Raw genomic sequence first — 19,819 nt, 5'->3', positions numbered from 1 at the left:
GAATTCAATGGTACTTCCCATTATTTATGTACCAATTATACAGCAATTTCAGATGAGGGCAGATGAGCAGTTAAGAACTACAATGGTTCCCAATTAAGTTGAACCACTCCTTTCTTAGCTTTCAAGAAAAGTTTCTGGACATCTGTTCACCAGTGAGAAATATTGAATGGCGTGATGTTCCTATGTTTGCATTGTCAAAATGAAGTAAACTTGGTACAGCAAGTTAGAACTTCCTTTCAATCTCAGTGCTCTTTTGTGTCGGCATTGTAGGTGCTAATTACTGCCAAGCAATTTCTTTGGCTATAACCATTAACTATTATCAATGTCAAATCCCATTTGTCAGCCTTCAATATCTGGAGAATATGAAACAATTTCTTTCTGATGCTGCTTTCTGTCCTATTTTCTCGTTCTCTGTCTTTATCTCTCCTTTCTTCCACTCCCTTTTATCTCACCTTCTGTACAAAGTTTGACATTGAATTTACTGTTCTAACTGACACTTCTTGCTTCACATTATGTGTTATTCATTTCACGATTCATCAAATTGGTTGGTTAGGGAGATGCATTGTTTCTTGCCTTGTTTACACAAATTCCAGATGCACATGAAAGGTCGGCTCTAGATAGTTTAACTTGCGGCTGGGATCCTTCATTGATCAGCTCCGTTACATTCAGGACTCGTGTAAACAAATGAACTAAATACCAGCTGAGGATTATTTTGATTAAAATTCAAAGTACCTTGATTATATTTTCTTACTTATGTACAAATATAGCATAATTGGGAATTACATCTTAATTGTTACGATGCCATTAAAGATAAAGTCACCATAGTCCAACTGGACAATAGGGCTGCTCCTTCTTTGGAGAAAGACAGGGAGGTGACTGGTGGTGGTTCAACCAGACGGTCATGATGCCTCAAGAGAGTTCTTCGTGGTAACCTCAGCTGGTGTGTGGGGCAATGAGCTCAGTTGTCTGGACAGCTCGTCTGTGATGCAGAGTGACACCATTACCTTGATGCTTAATTGAATTTCTCAAAATTTGGATCAAATTTTTATGAAGATCACCCAGAACAAGCTTGATAGATATTAATCCTTGAGTTACATCTAAGTAAACTAGAGAGATCTTCACCACTGATTGCAAAATCCTCAGCAGCTCAGTCACTTGGCAAATCAGTTTCAGGCTATCTGCCTCACCAGCAATGCTGCCATAGTGGCTAGGCTGGACTGGACTGAGGGACTCCTTAAAAATTATTTTCCATAAACTTGATAGTGGGACCAGTGCCTACACCAGGTTGGGCAAAGGGATTTGCGCTGCTAATTTGCCAAAATCTGTGTTCCAAAGAAAAATGGAAGCATGCATATTTTCAAACTGTATTCCTTTGGCTGTTGATGAAATTGGACCTCATCACTCCTCTTCTCAGGTATAAAACAAGTGCAAAGTGATGTACCTGAATAGTGTCGGACATAGTCACTTTTTCCCATTTTGGTTTATACACCACTAAACTGGCTTCACTCCACTTCCAGGGTGCAGAGAGTTAAAATTGGAACTGTAAGGCTTTTTTGGTGACATTAAATTAAACAAAGATACATGTGGGCCCAGATGCTCTGGTTGCCAGATGATCAGAGATGGAGGAATGAACTAAGATAGGATAAATAGACGAAGTCTAATGTCTGGGGTGGGGGAGTCCAGAACTAGAGGGCATAGGTTTAGGGTGAGAGGGGAAAGATATAAAAGAGACCTAAGGGGCAACTTTTTCACACAGAAGGTATGGAATGAGCTGCCAGAGGAAGTGGTGGAGTAAAAAATGAGGTCTGCAGATGCTGGAGATCACAGCTGCAAATGTGTTGCTGGTCAAAGCACAGCAGGTCAGGCAGCATCTCAGGAATAGAGAATTCGACGTTTCGAGCATAAGCCCGAAACGTCGAATTCTCTATTCCTGAGATGCTGCCTGACCTGCTGTGCTTTGACCAGCAACACATTTGCAGCAGAGGAAGTGGTGGAGGCTGGTACAATTGCAACATTTAAAAGGCACCTAGTTGGATATTTGAATAGGAAGGGTTTGGAGGGATATGGGCTGGGTACTGGCAGGTGGGACTAGATTAGGTTGGGATATCTGTTCGGCATGGATGGGTTGGACCGAAGGGTCTGTTTCCATGCTGTACATCTCTATGACTCTATGACTCCAAGATATATGTCAGGGCCCCCTAGTAGTGGAAATTGCTCAGTAAGTTTGAACTTCTGACGGGCAAATCCCTGCTCACTGGGACCCTTAAAAAAATCTCTGATTCTACATTTGACTGGAGATGTCAGACTAACACTCGCCACCCAACCTGACTAGCCCATGTCCCTGGCCTAGCAACAGTTCTTGAACTGACTGACCCCATCCACCCATCTTCCTACTGCTTGCTGCCCATCACCCTACCTATGTGCCACAGCTACTTGTGCCCATTTATAAGCATGGAAGCATGAGTAAGATATTCTGACAGTCCAGCTCACTCACAAGTCTAGATTATACTTAACGTCAATGTTCATGCTATTTTCCCAATTACCTCCATATCCCTTGATGTCATTAGTGTCCAGCAAGCTTTCAGTATTTTTATCTCGAAACTACTCGATGACTGAACTTTCACAGGACTTGAAGGTTAAAAGAAATCATTGCCCTGTGGATACAGAGATCTCTTCTCATCGCAGTCTAAACAGATTGTCCCTTATTCTAAGACACTTCCCCATGCTTTATGACAATCCACAACCCACCTCAGCCAAGGAAAATACCTTCCAACATTCACTCTGTCTAGAGATGTGGAAAGTTTGGCAGTTTTGACACAGTCAGTTGCCCACTGAAACTCTCCGACTGAAAGTTTGCTGTGCCTTCCTGAAAAAGCCAGGTTCAAAAGACCCTGTCAGAAATGTCAAAATGCATTTTGCTGCAGAAAAGCAGGAGCAGTGCAACTACTTACTTTTGTACAGCACCAATCATAACTACTAAGCATCCTTAAGCACTTTAGAGAGTACTTTTGTAGTGTAATCACTGTTACAATTTAGGAAACATTACCCCAATTTGTGCACAGCTATGTTGCATGAACAATAGTCGGGATAAACATTTTGTGATCTTGACTCAGAGATAAATGTTGGCCGGACACCCTCCTGTGATCTTCTTTGAAGTAGAATTTGCATCCATCTAAAAGCGTAGATGCAGTCTTGGTTTGACATCATATCCAAAAGCCAGCATCTCCAACAGTGTAGCACTCCCTCTTTACTGCACAGAAGTGCTTGCCTTGATTGTGCTCGTGTCTTTGTGTGGAGGTTGCACCGAGAATGCTGTGACTCAGGTGAGAGTGTTGCTGATTGAACGTAACATGGTGAACAAGATTTGATTGAACATTGAAAAAAAGAAAAAAAACATTAACTCTCACAAAGTATGGACCAAATGATAGCCACATTTAGAGATTTATTCACACACATCTTAATTTAGTATGAGAATTACCTTTTCCTTTTCTTTGCACCTGGCATGGATTGTCTGGCCTTCAGAATCCAATTTTAATATGAAGTGAAAAGCCAAGACACAGTTTACTCAAAATGCCAAAAGCAGAACTTACAAATGCCAACAATGATTTTTATGCACTGGAGAACACAGCAATTTATCAGAGAGGAACACAGTTTATCCTGTTGGGCATCTCATTTCATTGAAGTATACTAAATCATACGTGGGTTACAGTGTACTAGAAGTACATTAACCTTCAGTGCTTAAAGCTGAACCAGTTTTGCTAATTATTCCATGATTACTGTCAAACAGTGACAAAACTTGAAATGTTGTTTTCTATGCTTGCTTATTTATCTTCAACTCAATTCCAAGTTGTTTATATCAATATGGATTTATGCAATTAGCAAGATAGCAACTGGCTGGGGAACTAGCCCTAAACAATAAGATTATGTTTAGGATTAAATGAATATAAATTACTCCAGTGTAATCAATCAAATTCTGTCAAACATATCTTGCCAACTTTATATAACAAGGGTGCCATAAAAATTGTAACATTAATTAGAAACAGTCTTGATTTCCCTCAACGGTTTGGTTTATCACAGGAAGCAGGGAGTGGCTGTCCCAATTTGTTGAGTCAAAATGTATATGTAATTAAGTCTGCCTCCAGCATTCAGAATCCAGCATTATGTGTCCTTTAGTGTAATAGTGGATTATCACAGGCAGGGTAATAGTTCATTTATTGCAGCTCTTTAGATGCATCAAGAAGACAAAGGAAATGAATATGTCTCCTATTGGTCAGCTTAGGAAAGCAGTCGAAGAATCCCTTTAAGTGTGCTAATAGGAATTGTTTGTTGAGGTAAACTGAGAGAAGTGGCTTCTGACTGTCACTTGCATTTAGATAGTAATTTAGAACTGGATTGTATGCACCAATTTAAAGGGAGAAATGAAAATAAATTCCAAAGATCATTTTAGGTGTGAGTTGATCTCGCTCTATTTCTCTTGATTTTCCACCCCTGTATCACCCAGTATTTATGAAGAAAATCCAGATCAGTGCTTAAAAAAACACCCCAATCTTACTGTGAAATGTCATAATTCAAGATTTTCAGAAAATTGTGATCAGAATGGAATGTATCCTCATTGCAACATGTCGTCCTTTGAATATCTTTACAACTGTATTTTTGTACGACTGTAAATTACATAACCTTCCTCTGTACTCACATTCAGTGTTTTCAGATATGTCTTTTACAAGTGAATGAAGCAAAATTCAAGAAATGTGATAGCACCGTAAGTAAATTACCAATCCAACTTGGAGCAGGGACATGCGGGCATGGATATTTTTAATGCCCTTTTAAAGCTAGCATTGGGATATCTTGTTAAAATTAATCTAATCAATATCGTATGGTTAGGTTCCATTCTCGTGTTTATCAGTGGACTTTAACCTATGGCAGAAGGCACAATATTGTTATTCTTTGTTAGAAGAGTGAAATTATCTGTTTCCCATGTTATTATGCACAGACAACGAGTACAGTCTTTAGCTAATCTTAAGTTAGAATTATAGAGTGCCTACAGTATGGAAGTAAGCCATTAGGCCCATCGAGTCCATACCAACCCTCCAAAGAGCATCCCACTCAGACCCAACCCCCTACCCTATTCTTATAACCCTGCATTTCCCATTTATAATTCACCTAGCCTGCACATCTCTGGACACTGTGGGCAATTTAGCATGGCCCTTCCACATAACCTACACAGCTTTGGACTATGGGAAGGAACCAGAGCACTCTGAGGAAACCCATGTAGACAGTGGGAGAATGTGCAAACTCCACACAGACAGATCCCTGGCACTGCGAGGCAGCAGTGCTAACCACTCAGCCACCAGGCCACCCAAAATGAGGTTGAAGGTCAGCGGGATAAATGGGCCAGGGGCAAGCATGAAAACTTGAATCAGGTAGTTCTTAGCCACCGAGGTTAAGGAACTAAGGGTAAAACTACGTCACTGTTTCTGGAAGGGTTTCTATTGTAATGTGCTCAGATACCCCTTATTGTGACAAGTTCACAAAAAAAAGTGACAAAAATATAACAGAAGAATTTTGTTTAAGGAATATTATTTTGGCCACTAACTGAACCATTAGCTACCATTTGTCAGGCAGCAATTGTTTCCATATTTCTAGCAAGAAAGGCATCAGCCAATACAATAACAAAAGAAAAATGTTTGCTGTCTTAGGTATACTTCAAAGAGGTATTATACCCCTACACACACAAATAAGGGGTCTATTACTTAATGGATGACTTGATTTCAAGACTACCTAACTCCCAGTCATTTCTCACTTTATACGTACAGGATAAGCTTTTAAAATGTACCTGCCCGAGGGGTAGTTGGATGGGATAAGGTTTCCATGCCATGTCTATGCCATGTAAGGAGGTCCAAGACCCAAGGTCTCTTGGGCCTTGCCATCAGTGACAGCATATATATTCAACCCAGAACAGATATTTCCAAATTCCTGGGCCATGCTTCATGCCAAATCAGAAATAAAACATGGGATTACTCAACAGATTGGACGAGATATACAGATGTAATTTTTTCCCCCACAATTTTGATGTAATACATTCTTTTTTCCTATTATTCCTTTATGTACAATTATCACCTATGTAAATCTCTGACACTGCAATTGCATTTTTTGCCAGTGATTTTAATGCAGTTTGCACAGGTGATAAACCTTATTATTATGTTACGCGTTTATATGGGAAATTTTCATTACTAATCTGGACATTGAAATTTATCGTGGAAAGGTTTCCAAAATAAATATGGATTTTATAGATTAAATTCAAATTAATTTGGAACAACAGTTAAAAATGACGGCAGAACAGAGTAAGTGTTCCATACCAAATAATTGAACTGAGATTGCATAAAAGAGAAATACAGCAATTTGATAAAGGTTTGGATTTTGTGCTCCTGATTCAGGTTTGCATGGAGTTTAATGGGAACATAAAAGAGTAGATGGAGCATGGATCTGGTGTCACATCCACAATTCCAATTTCAGCAGCAGAAGAATACAGGCTGGTTGGGAAACCAGACTGCTGCTGGTCATAAATTGCAGCACATTCTGGTAGAGGTCATTTTAGAACATCTGTAATGTTTAGTGAGGCAATGCATCTTGGAAGCTTTAATTTCTAAGTCATGGCAGGTGGATGAAGACATGAAATATGGAAAGAGGTAGGAGGAGTACAAAATGTCAGTTAAAATGGTGCATCTCCCTTTACCTTCCATCATGAAATGCTACAGCCTGAGTTACGCCTACATTTCCTAGAGACAAAAAAAGATTGAACATTACTTCATGTAATTGTTACTTCTGACAACTGGTGAGTAGCCAAGTGAAAGTATACCATTGTAGAAATGGAATAGTCTTCAAATGCATTACAATTAGTAAAAAATTATATTCTGCAAACAACAACTACAATTATTACAAATGAACAGTGCTCATACTTTCTTTCAACGATGATATTGTACAATTAGCCCTGACACATTGCAATAATAAGCTATTGGAATTTGTCATGCTTTGAGTTTCCAATATTTGACCCCATAAAATAACGTAAATGATCTTTCCTATAACCACCAAAATCATATTTCATAGTTTTCATATCTGTGCCATTTTCATAAAATACATTGGCAAAATATTAAATGGTTCTTGTGGCTGGAGAAGCGCTAGAAGGTTTTTGGCCCATTATGGGTTTTTAGTCATGTGATGCATATCGTTTTAAGGCATGCACAGGATCCTTACATCATGCCAGTGACAGCTTTAATTTATCAAGCACAGCTTGACTAGAACTGCCACATATTGACCTTCCAGTAATGCACTGTGTACTGCCGTATGAACTGGTATGGAGAAAATAACATCAAATTGCCAATAGGGATGTTTTTCTCTCAATCTATATTCATTAAAGATATATCATAACCAGTTTATGATAAATTGACAGCAATTGGTTTATTACTTTCATTCTGTTCAAAAGATACCTTACGAACACCAAACATTCAATTAAACAAATTCTAGAATCTTCCCAAAGCATGGATGCTAAGCTTTAGAGGTAATGTATTTTCTATGTTTCTGTTTCTCCTTGCCATAATTTCCATCAACGTCACTTATTTATCTTGGTGAATATTTGAAGGCACTTCTGCGATGTTACCTGTAACTCCCAGGCCCATTTAATTATTTATGCACCATATTAAGAAAGAAAGATGTCTCTTAACATAGCATTATTGACCTCAAGGTGTCTTGCTTTTCACATAAAGAATTGTTAACTCCTCTATTGAAGGTAGGTGAAGGTAATATTTTCAGATCATTAGTCTATTTGTTAACAATGTATTTGAGAATCTAATTGGAAAATTTCAGTAAAATTTGATCAAGAGTCCTTTGGAAGACAGGATAAATTGATTTTTTTCTTAGAATGTTGTGGATTGTTTAATTTGGTCATTCTTTTAGAATGTTATGTATTGTCTCAGCTTCTGTGATGGAATTTGTTATTGTTAATTATGAACGGAATGTTCAGAGCAGATTATTGGATGCAATCTGGAATAAAGCCATGTCAGTGAGATAGAGGTTCTTAATTTTAATAAAGGCCTTTTTTCAGCCTTGTCATCATGCTGGGCAGGGGAAAAAATCTCAAGGGACGGATACATCACTATAATAACATTGTGGTAAGACAGTGTAGTGCAGGTATCCGCTCTGAGTGTCCTTTTGAGTCACTGTGAAGTGTGATCACTGCTATAACAACATTCAATATGAACTTAGTATGCTCCCAAACACAGGAAGAGATGATCAGATAATCTATTCTTGATGGGCTACAAAGAGGCCAGTGAACCATGGAGAATTTCTCTGCTTTTCATTAGATAATGTCATAGAACTTCTTACGTCCTCCTGAGAAGGCAGACCAGGGCAGGTTTAATATCCTGTCCACAAGACAATACTTCTGGCCATGAAGCATCTACTCAGTATTGCACAAGAATGTCAATCTGGTTTATATTGACAAATACTAAACAAAAGAGGAATATGATGGATGCTGGAGATCTAAAAAAAAGCAAAAGGCTGAATTTACCAAGGAATAACAAACTTTCACAGACCCTGCTTTAGAATAGAACAGAATAGCCTTTATTGTCATGTGCATGTGAGTGCAGTGAAAAATTTTTTAATGTTGCCACTTTGGCGCTATCTTCGGTACTGGGTATCTAGGTACAAATACTTTAAGTGTTTGTTCCAGAATTGAAAGAGTTAAAAAAAAATTTACATAGGAATACAAATTTTAAAAGGTACTCATCTGACACAAAGTCCAGATTAAGAATAAAAGTATCTTTGCGAAGTACTCAAATTATAGTCCTTTTCACTGAGTCCATACCTACTAAACTTCAGAACACGACACCTTACGGCCTCCACGCACTGGCCTCTGGCCCAGACTCACAAGAAATGAAACTGGATAATCACCTCTCATCGACCGAAGCACTGGAAATGACAATGGCAGAAACAGCCATGTCGACCCTGCAAAGACCACTTTATGAACATCTGGGGCTAATGCTAAAATTGGGAGAGCTGCCTCACAGATGAGGCAAGCAATAGTCTGCCATAGTCGTGCGCCCACATCCCACAAACTGAATTTAAAAAGTAACAACTAAACTGATCCCAGACTTACCTCATATATCCCCAACTACACATCCCTGAGACCCAAACTTCCAGATCTTGATCTGATCCCACAATGAGACCCTCAAATACCCCTTCCCTATTGTGGCCTGGTTTGGACCAGGCCCTAAAGCAACCAGACCAATCCCCCTGGGCCTGACCTGACCAGGCCTGACCACCACTTTTCCCACTAGCCCCACCCCCACAGCTCCACAAGACCCAATCTGATCTAACCCAAACCGTAACCCTAACTTGGACCCGACCCAACCACTCTCCTCTATCCTACCCCTCCACTGCCAGACACAAATGGCCAGATATGATACTTTACCTCTCTGCCTGACCCAATTTCTCCCATCCATTAAAATTTGCACTAGACATACATCACTTAACCTGTCACCTTCCACGCTATCCCTGACTCATCTAGTACCTGACCTTCCTGGCACGTGGCCTCCTCCCCAGCTGGCATCCTTCTAGTCTAATATCATACCCACTACTCATTTAGCATCCTATTCCTGGCACACTAACCCTCCCCACCTGGCACTCTACTTAGCTTCTACCCACTCAGCACCTTAACATCACACTTACTTAATGTACTCACACTTGACATCAGCTGTGAAGATGACTGTCAGGACCTTAACATTTCAGAATATGGCACAGCTCATTGCTGTGAAAAGAGAGCGTGGCTTGTTATAGAGTTACAGAGAAAAACAGCACAAAAACAGATCCAACTGGTCCAATACATCCATACCAACCAGATACCCTATTTGCTAGCATTTGGCCCAAATCCCCCTAAATCCTTCCTATTCATGTACCCATCCAGATGTCTTTTAAATGCTGTAAGTGTACCAGGCTCCACCACTTCCTCTGGCAGCTCATCCCATACAAATACCACATGCTACATGAAAAGATTGCCCCGTAGGTCCATTTTAAATCTTTCCTCGTCACATTAAAATATGCTCTCTAGTTTTGGATTCCTCAACCCTAGAGAAATGACCTTGTGTGTTTACTCTATCCATATCCTCATGATTTTATAAACCTTTTAGAGATTTTTGAGAAGATTTGTAGCTCAGGTTGATGATAAGTCTGTAAGTTAGCTCGCTGAGCTTGAAGGTTTGTTTTCAGATGTATCGTCACCATACTAGGTAACATCATCAGTGAGATTCTCTGGTGGTATGTCTCGCCTCTATATTTATAGGTTTTGGTTTCTTAAGGTGGGTGATGCCATTTCCGGTTCTTTTTCTAAAGGGAACGTAGATAGGGTCTAAATCGATGTGTTTACTGAGGAAGTTCGGTTAGAATGCCATGCCTGTAAGTAATCTTGTGCATGTCTTTGTTTTGCCTGTCCTAGGATGTGTGTGTTGTCCCAATGTGGTGTCCTTCTTTGTCTGTATGTATAGGAACTAGTGATAGTGGGACATATCTTTTGGTGGCCAGTTGGTGTTCACGTATCTTGGTGGCAAGTTTCCTGCTAGTTTATCCTATGTAGTATTTTTTACAGTTCTTGCATGGTATTAGATTAGATTACATTACTTACAGTGTGGAAACAGGCCCTTCAGCCCAACAAGTCCACACCAACCCACCGAAGCGCAACCCACCCAGACCCATTCCCCTACATTTACCTCTTCACCTAACACTACGGGCAATTTAGCATGGCCAATTCACCTAACCTGCACATTTTTGGATTGTGGGAGGAAACCGGAGCACGCAGACACAGGGATAATGTGCAAACTCCACACAGAAAGTCGCCAGAGGCGGGAATTGAACCCGGGTCTCTGGCGCTGTGAGGCACTGTGCCACCGTGCCACCCTCCATGCCCTTTGACAGTGCTTCGATCGATGAGAGGTGATTATCCAGTTTCATTTCTTTGAGATTTTGTAACGGTTGGTACAACTGAATGGCTTACTTGGCCATTACTTGAGGGCAATTGAGGGTCAATCATATTGTTATGAAATTGGAGTCACATGTAGGCCATACAAGGTGAGGATGGCAGATGTCTTCCCTCTGATGGGCATTAGTCCACCAGATGGGGTTTTCCAACAATTGACAATGGTTTTATGGTCATCAGTAGATTCTTAATTCCCGACTTTTTATTATTGAATTCAAATTTCAAATTGAACTCGGGTCCCCAGAACATTCGCTTAGTTTCTGGATTAATAGTCTCGCAATGATACTACTTAGCCATCATCTTCCCTCCACATTGCTCAGGAGTTACACTGGGTATTTAAAAATAAAACATTCCCTGAGTAACTATTTCAGTTACTTCCATCAGAACTTCTGAAGTCTCCAATTTAAATTGAAACTTTGTGGGTTCCAGGAAGTTTCCACAGGACAATCCCTTCAGAATCTGCCACAATGAGAACTCCAAGCACAACTCACATCTATTCTGGAATAATAACTGTCTGACCATTGGAAAATCTGTGTTGAACATTTCACCTGTTCTGAAAAAATACCACATTGGACTCAGAACATTAGCTGTTTCTCTCGCAACAGCTGCTACCAGATCAGCAGAATTTCTCCAACATTTTCATTCTTTTGAAATTACATAATATGCTTAAATTTCTAGTGCACAACTTGAATTCATAACCTTCTGACTCAGAAGTTAACAACGTGTTCATCCAAAATGTTCAACTTTCTCACAAGAATAAAATCTGTTCAGCCTTTCTCTGTATCCTTGATGCTGATCAGTAGAATAACATTGCTTTACAACGCTAGATTAAAATCTGTTTAACTGGAAATGAGCGCAGTAAGGCATGTTATCATTTTTTTTATTCCATAACTAGAATTGGTCATTGTTTTCTAAATGTCAACAGGATATTAGAAATAGCAGACTGTTTTATTAACAGCCAAATGGTATGGTTCAAAGTGTTTGCATAATTTGGAATACACAATAAAAGGAAACTCTCTTTTTCTTTGGAAATGCATCTTAGGTGTTGCTCAGATAAACGGATCTTCATGATTCTGTTGTGTGAGCAAACCTAATGCAAACAGTGTTAACCAATGACATAGGCAAGGTCATAAATTGCTGCAGTATGTTGTATAGTATTACTAGTGCATACCAATAGCACACTCATAACTTAGATAAATCATTGCCAATTTGCAACTATTGCAATTCCGCGGGCTTAAAGGCTTGGATACAGTTGGATTAATTTTCTGAACACAAAATTGACAGACGACTTTGTGCTGGTTCCCTTTTCTGTTCACTTTGTTTTTTCTCATGAGTTCCAAGTTCAAATATAATTGCTTTGGGTACAAAAAGTAACTAAAAGGTTATAGATATGGTTTAACATGCATTGCATGGTTTAGATAACACTGTGCGTTAATAGCTCAGAAACAAGCAGAGATAAGAATGAGGGGAGAGGACACTTGGGAACTCACAGGGGAAATTTCAACTATTGTCACTTAGATTTAAGTATTTAATATGTGTCTCTGTCCTTTTAAAATATATCTGCAAAATAATGGCATTGACATATTGCCTTTTTCAGGTTTGCACAGTTTCAGGATCTTGCTGGCTGGCTGACTATCAATCCTGCAAATGGCACAGTTACAACCAAAGCTGCCCTGGATCGAGAATCTCCTCATGTCCACAACAGTCAATACACATCCTTATACCTTGCAATTGATAATGGTATGTAAAAATAAAAATATCTTCTAGCTACTGTTTCCCTTCTAAGCAACCTGTGTTGGAAATGTATCTATGCTTTATTATGTTATGATGCTCCCATGGTGGACTTGGTAACATTTCTCTGAGTGCATAAGACAACCTATGCAAACTGGTGTAAAGCAGTTAACACCAATATATATTTTGTTGAACCACATTTCTTATTGTTTTCCAAAAGACAGTAGGTTTCAGCACACTGAATACAACACAGGCTGTTGTATCTGACAACATTCTGATAATTGTGATGACATGTGCTCCAGAACTAGCCATGTTCGCATCTGAGCTAGTTCTGTACAGCTGCAACCTGGCATCTCCCTGGCACTGTAAAACATTGCCTAGAAATGTGCTGTCCACAAAAATTAGGTCAAATCCATTTCGGCCAATCAGTCTACAGACAATCACATAACCAAGTGATGGACTGTACTGTCTGTAGTGTTCTGAAGCAATACTCATCAATGACCACCATTACTCATCAATAAGCTGGTACTCAGTTTTGTGTCTGACAGAAATACTCAGCTTTAGAAACTTGCTGCAAATGCGGGCAGCAAAGCTGATCTCAAGACTTGATGAGAAAGTGACTTGACGTCATCGCAAGACTTGTATGAGTGTAGTATCAAGTGGAGTTAGACCAAGCACAAAGAAAGAAAGTTATGGCCATAAGATGAAAATTTCCTCAGCCCCAGGAGGTTACTGAAGGAAAGTGATTGCCTTTGACATCAAGGCTGTATTTGATCAAGTATGGTAACAAGGAGCTCTGGCAAAACTGGGTTCAATGGAAATCAGGGAAAACTCTCTGCTGGTTGGAGTTACACCTGGCAGAAAGGAACATGGTTGTGATTGTTAGAGGTCAGTCATCTCTGTTCCAGAACATCTCTTTAGAAGTTCCACAGGGCAGTATCATAGACCCAAGCTGCTTCATTGATGGGGATGTTTGCTGATGATTGCACAGTGTTCCGCACCATTTGCAACTCCTCAGATACTGAAGCAGTCTCTGTCCAAATGCATCACGATCTGGACAATACTCAGAGTTGGATTGACAAGTGGCAAGCCACATACGTGCCACACAAATGCTAGGTAATCACCAACGAGAGAATCGAACAATCGGCACTTAACATTCAACGCTATTACCATACAACACGAACAGAATTTTGGGGGTTACCACTGACCAGAAACTGAATTGGACTAGCTATCTAACTGTTGAGAATACAAAAGCAAAAGCAAGTTAGAGGCTAGGAATCCTGCAACAACTCGCTGATTTCTCAAAATCTATCTATTATCCTCGAGGCACACATTAGGAGTGGGATGAGATACTCCCCACTTGCCTGGATGAGAGCAGCTCCAACCACACTCAAGTATCTTGACACCATTCAGGACAAAGCAGCCCACTTGATTGATACCATATCCACAAACATTCACGCTCTCCAGCACCGACGCTCAGTGGCAGCAGCATGTACAATCTTTAGAATGCATTGGAGAATTTCATTAAGACTCCTTTGACAGCACCTTTCAAATCCTGTGCAACACCATCTAGGAGAACAAGGGCAACACCTACACCATCACCTACAACTTCCACTCCAAGCCATTCATCATCCTGACTTGGAAATATGTCCCCGTTCCTTCACTGTTGTTGTGCTAAAATTTTGGAATTCTCTCCCTTCATTGCATTGTGGATCAACCTACATCATATGGACATTCTCTCTCTGCAGCCCCCAAGAGAGTCGGAAGGGACAATTTGTTTTGCAGTTTTTAAGAAGGCAATGTAAATGCCTAGGTAGAGCTTTAACAAGATGCCAATAAAGAGGCAAAGAAAAGCTGTATACTTATTTAAGTGGGGTTAAACCAAGACTGGTTGTAGGACAGCAGGGAGGTCAAGTATTTGGAGAGCAGAATACTTGAAATGGGAGAATTAAAAGAGCCAATGATATTAGAAAGGAAGAGAAAAAATAAGTCAACGGCAATGAGGGGTTAAATTTCTATTGAAAATTCCATGTGTTTTAAGAGAAAGGTCATTCTGACTAATGCACAAAAAAGCATGAGGTTAGCTGAAGTGGAAATAAAGAATTCTCAGAATAGAGAATGACTATTTGCTTCCAACGAACTTGTCTCCTACTCATGAATAATAGTTGTATCAACCTGCATTTTCCTATGAAAATAATTGATAATTGCCTGTTTAATCCAATTACATTGTTCATTTCAATAGTGTTTTTTTTCCTAAATAACCTACACCATAAATGTGCTTCTTATGTATAAAATGTGTTTCTTAATTCAGATTAACTCACTAATATTTAACTTGTGCCACTGCGTATTTTGGGCCTTTTTCCCAGTGGACAGTTTGATACATCTGTTCTGAAAGCACTACTCACATCATAGAAAAACCTTTACAATATACTTGTGGAACTGGTAAAGATAATAATATATGTACAAAAGTGCAACAAAATAATCATTGGTTTTATCAGTGCCTCTATAACCTTAAAAATTCAATTAAATTGCTTCATAATCTCTTGTTCACCAAACAAGAGCAGCCTTGTTTCTTAACATTTTCACTTCCCGTAGATTGTAGATATCGGATATCATAATGACTGCCTTGCCTCTGAACTTGCGCACTTGAGTTGTTTGTAAAAATACTGCTGTCAACAATTACGTGATTTCATTCTATTATGGTTGAATGTAGCTGATATGTTCCTTCTGCTATAAACACTCCACTTAGTTATCTTATTCAATAAATTATAGAAGTGGTAATGGCTTATCATTATGATTTTTGTAGCGATGCACAAGCTAAAATATCTCAATGCTAGAATCAAAGGAATTTGCAACCATTTTGAGATGTTGCAAAGGTATTCTTCACATAGTACTTTAACAACTTTTTAATTCCAAATTGATATTATATTTGCTGACTGAAAAGTTAAGAATTGATTATAATGTCAGCATTAATATCTCTGATAAAGTTTATAAAATGAATGAACACTTGGGAGATTGGAGTTAAAAAGATCACATTTTATTCCACAGATACCTTGAACCACTTTACAGCAAATGCGAAGCAAATGTTTTTGATATAGTGTGCCATTAAATACTTTGTGTGGAACAAAATAGAGTAATTCGACAAAATAGAGTGTACTTTCGACAGTAGTCACATTGCTGGTGACTAATAGGAATAAAAGGACTAGATGAAGCAACAATTTCACAGGGAAAATAATCTCTTGATATAATGTCTTTTATTCTTAATAATGATCTCTTAAATAACTGTTTAACTTCAACTGATTCCTTTACATTTACATCAAAATCACTAATCTTTGTTACCACATAAATTATGTCTTTGAAATACAGTTGCAACAATAAATTGTAGAATTGGAATATTGCCAAGAAAGTCTCAAAGATTACAGATTGTGAATATTGCAAAGTTCTGATCTGTTGATTGCACATTAAGGAAACTATTTAATCTCTACAATGACATCCATGTGATCCGCGTGCACTTTTGAGTTCAGTTGAGCAGATGTTGTGGTATAGCTCAGGTGCAGTGGCTGGTCATCGGAAATGTGTTGAGGAAGCCATTTTGGAGCACAGTGCTTGAGGTAATACCCCCTCTTCATACAGGTTCAAACAGCACAGGATTGCAATTTCAAAAGATAATCAACTGTTTTTTTTCTGGGTATTGCTTCAATAGGGCTTAGAAGGGTGGGTTAGTAAATTTGCGGACGGCACTAAGGTCAGTGGAGTTGTGGATAGTGACGGAGGATGTAGTAGGTTGCAGAGAGACATAGATAGGATGCAGAACTGGCCTGAGAGGTGGCAAATGGAGCTTAATGTGGACAAGTGTGAGGTGGTACACTTTGGACGGAGTAATCGGAATGCACAGTACTGGGCTAATGGTAAGATTCTTGGGAGTGCAGATGAGCAGAGAGATCCCGGTGTCCATGTACACAGATCCCTGAAAGTTGCCACCCAGATTGACAGGGTTGTTAAGAAGGCAAACAGTGTCTTGGCCTTTATTAATAAAGGGATTAAGTTCCAGAACCAGGAGGTTATGCTGCAGCTGTATGAAGCTCTGGTACGTCTACATTTGGAGTATTGTGTACAGTTCTGGTCACTGCATTATAAGAAGGATGTGGAAGCTTTGGAAAGGATGCAGAGGAGATTTACTAGGATGATGCCTGGTATGGAAGGAATGTCTTATGAGGAAAGGCTAAGGGCCTTGAGGCTGTTCTCATTAGAGAGAAGAAGGTTGAGAGATGACTTAATAGAGACATACAAGATAATCAGAGGGTTAGATAGGGTGGACAGGGAGAGCCTTTTTCCAAGTATGGGGACGGAAAACACTGGGGGACACAACTTTTAAAGGGAGGGGAGATAGGTATAAGACAGATGTCAGAGGTAGATTCTTTACTCAGAGAGTAGATTAGATTAGACTTACAGTGTGGAAACAGGCCCTTCGGCCCAACAAGTCCACACCGACCCGCCGAAGCGCAACCCACCCATACCCCTACATTTATCCCTTACCTAACACTACGGGCAATTTAGCATGGCCAATTCACCTGACCCGCACATCTTTGTGACTGTGGGAGGAAACCGGAGCACCCGGAGGAAACCCACGCAGACACGGGGAGAACGTGCAAACTCCACACAGTCAGTCGCCTGAGTCGGGAATTGAACCCGGGTCTACAGGCGCTGTGAGGCAGCAGTGCTAACCACTGTGCCACCGTGCCGCCCACAAGTAGTAAGGGTATAGAATGCTTTGCCTGCAACGGTGGTAGATTCACCAAGTTTAAGTGCATTTAAGTCGTCATTGAACAGGCATATGGATGTACATGGAATAGTGTAGGTGGGATGGGCTTCAGATTAGTATGACAGGGCGGCGCAACATCGAGGGCCGAAGGATCTGTACTGCGCTGTAATGTTCTATGTTCTATGTTCTATGTTTACTTCTTTCTATTATCATTTCATATTGTTGATCTGTACAGGATATGGTCTGGTTGGTGTTCAGGAATTTTGGGAGACTTCAAGATTCTGCATAGACCAGTTGCTCCGAAACATAGAATACAGAATGCTTGTAGGGAAAAAAAACAGATGGCATTCAGAGAAAGATAAGTGCTGGAAGAGGGAGAAGGAAATTGAAGAAGAATGTCAGTGCAAAAATATATGTGCAACATCTACACTTCAATAAGAATTCCCAAACTTAACTCTTCCACCAACTGTAGCCACAGTTTGCTCCCTTAGAACAGGACAGTGATTCTGTTGTCAGTGGCCTTGAAGTTACATGATGGTGATGACCTTTGCTATGTTGTGCTCCTTCCACACAGGAGTAGGTGATATTTACAATCTTTCCTCCAATGTTATGTAAGGGAGTCACTGAGCCGCTCTGTTCAAAGAGGACCAGTGAGCAAAGTGGTAACACAGCTTTGCCAAAAATTGTTGGCTTTCTTATGTTCAAAACAAATTTAAAAATCAAACCAATCCTCATTGTATTCAAAGGTTACCTAATTGGCGGCATGGTTGCTCAGTGGTTAGCACTGCTGCCTCACAGCTGCCAGGGATCCAGATTTGATTCCAACCTTGGGCGACTGGTTGTGTGGAGTTTGCAATTTCTTCCCATGTCTGCGTAGATTTCCTCTGGGTGCTCTGGTTTCTCTGACAGTCCAACGATGTGCAGGTTAGGTGGATTGGTCATGCTAAATTAGCTATAGTCTTCAGGGATGAGCAGGCTAGGTAGATTAGCCATGGAAATGCAGGATTACAGGGATAGGACAGGTTGGCTTTTGGAAGATTGGTGTGGACTTGATGGGCAAATAGCCTGCTTCCCTACTGTAGGGATTCTATGATTCTAATCAGTCTCATAGTTTTGACTGGTACCTGTCTTCTCTGTTTTTTGTTCTGCCTTAGTGCCCCTGTACAATGTACCTGCAATTGCTGCAGTATATTCACAGAAAGGCTTCTGAGTTTCAGTGAAGGAGATAACAGATGGTCTTCAGCGGTTTCTTTGTGGAAATCTGATCTGGCGTGGAGTGGCAGCAGTTTGATTGACCGACTGGTTCAAAGGCAATGTCAAGGGTTCTGTTGAAGTGACAGATTTGGGAGGGTTGAATGCTTTCTGTTTGGGAGCTGACTGCAGATATGTGCCCCATGCAGTCACCGTGTGTTGTCTGGGGGGATGCCTTCTGCAATCATAGTATTGCGTTTGCTGAACTGCTCATTTGAATGTTGGTCTTAACAGCCATGCTGGCAATAGTCTGATCTTCCACTCGAGTGTATTATGTCTGGTGGAAACTGCTCATGATGTAATAGAAGCTTAGACATCAGCTCTCAATCACTGCATCGTGATTGTGTTCACAATTGTGCAGAAGGGATTAGCCACAATTTACACAATTTACATGATGGAAAGCTGTTTATGAAGTTGGTGTTGGATTCCTTTGTGTTTCTTGACTTTTTCTACAGAGTCCGGTAGACTTCCCAATACAACAAGCATTTTATTGCATGCACCCATCAGACTTCTTCGATGGTGAAAGTGAGGACTGCAGATGGTGGAAATCAGAGTTAAGATTAGAGTGGTGCTGGAAAAGCACAGCAGGTCAGGCAGCATCCGAGGAGCAGGAAAGTCAATGTTTCGGTCAAAAGCCTTTCATCAGGAAAGGCTTTTAAAGCCTTTCTTCTATGAACTACCTCACCTGTGTCCTTGCAGTGTAACTTGTGTGTGTCCTTACTCTTTTCTGTCAAGCTGACATCTGCAATGCATCACCCCATGTCTTCACTGCAGGCCACTCTCATCCAATGTTTCACCATGTCTACAGAGTCTATGGGGCAGTGATGGATGTGCCATCAACAATAGAGAATGCAATGCAGAATCCCTACAGTGTGGAAACAGGCCATTTGGCCCAACAAGTCCACACCAACCCTCTAAGGAGTAACCCACCCAGACCAATTCCCATACCCTATTACTCTATATCTTACCTCTGACTATTGCATCTAACCAACACATCTCTGAACACTACGGGCAATTTAGCATGGTCAATTCACCTAATCTGCACATCTTTG

General features: G+C 40.2%; 1 protein-coding gene across 1 annotated transcript in view; it reads left to right on the top strand.

Annotated features, from left to right (window-relative positions):
- Positions 1-19,819, top strand: part of cdh13 (cadherin 13, H-cadherin (heart)) — a 1,093,774-nt gene that overhangs the window by 1,028,777 nt on the left and 45,178 nt on the right. Inside the window, exon 11 of the mRNA XM_060837989.1 lies at positions 12,621-12,763. Within this exon, the coding sequence (XP_060693972.1) occupies positions 12,621-12,763 (143 nt within the window). The remainder of the gene's footprint in view (positions 1-12,620; positions 12,764-19,819) is intronic.

This window comes from Hemiscyllium ocellatum, chromosome 17 (genome assembly GCF_020745735.1).
Source record: "Hemiscyllium ocellatum isolate sHemOce1 chromosome 17, sHemOce1.pat.X.cur, whole genome shotgun sequence".
Classification (NCBI taxonomy): domain Eukaryota; kingdom Metazoa; phylum Chordata; class Chondrichthyes; order Orectolobiformes; family Hemiscylliidae; genus Hemiscyllium; species Hemiscyllium ocellatum.
Note: the sequence above shows the minus strand (reverse complement) of the source record. Positions and strands in the feature narration are given on the sequence as shown.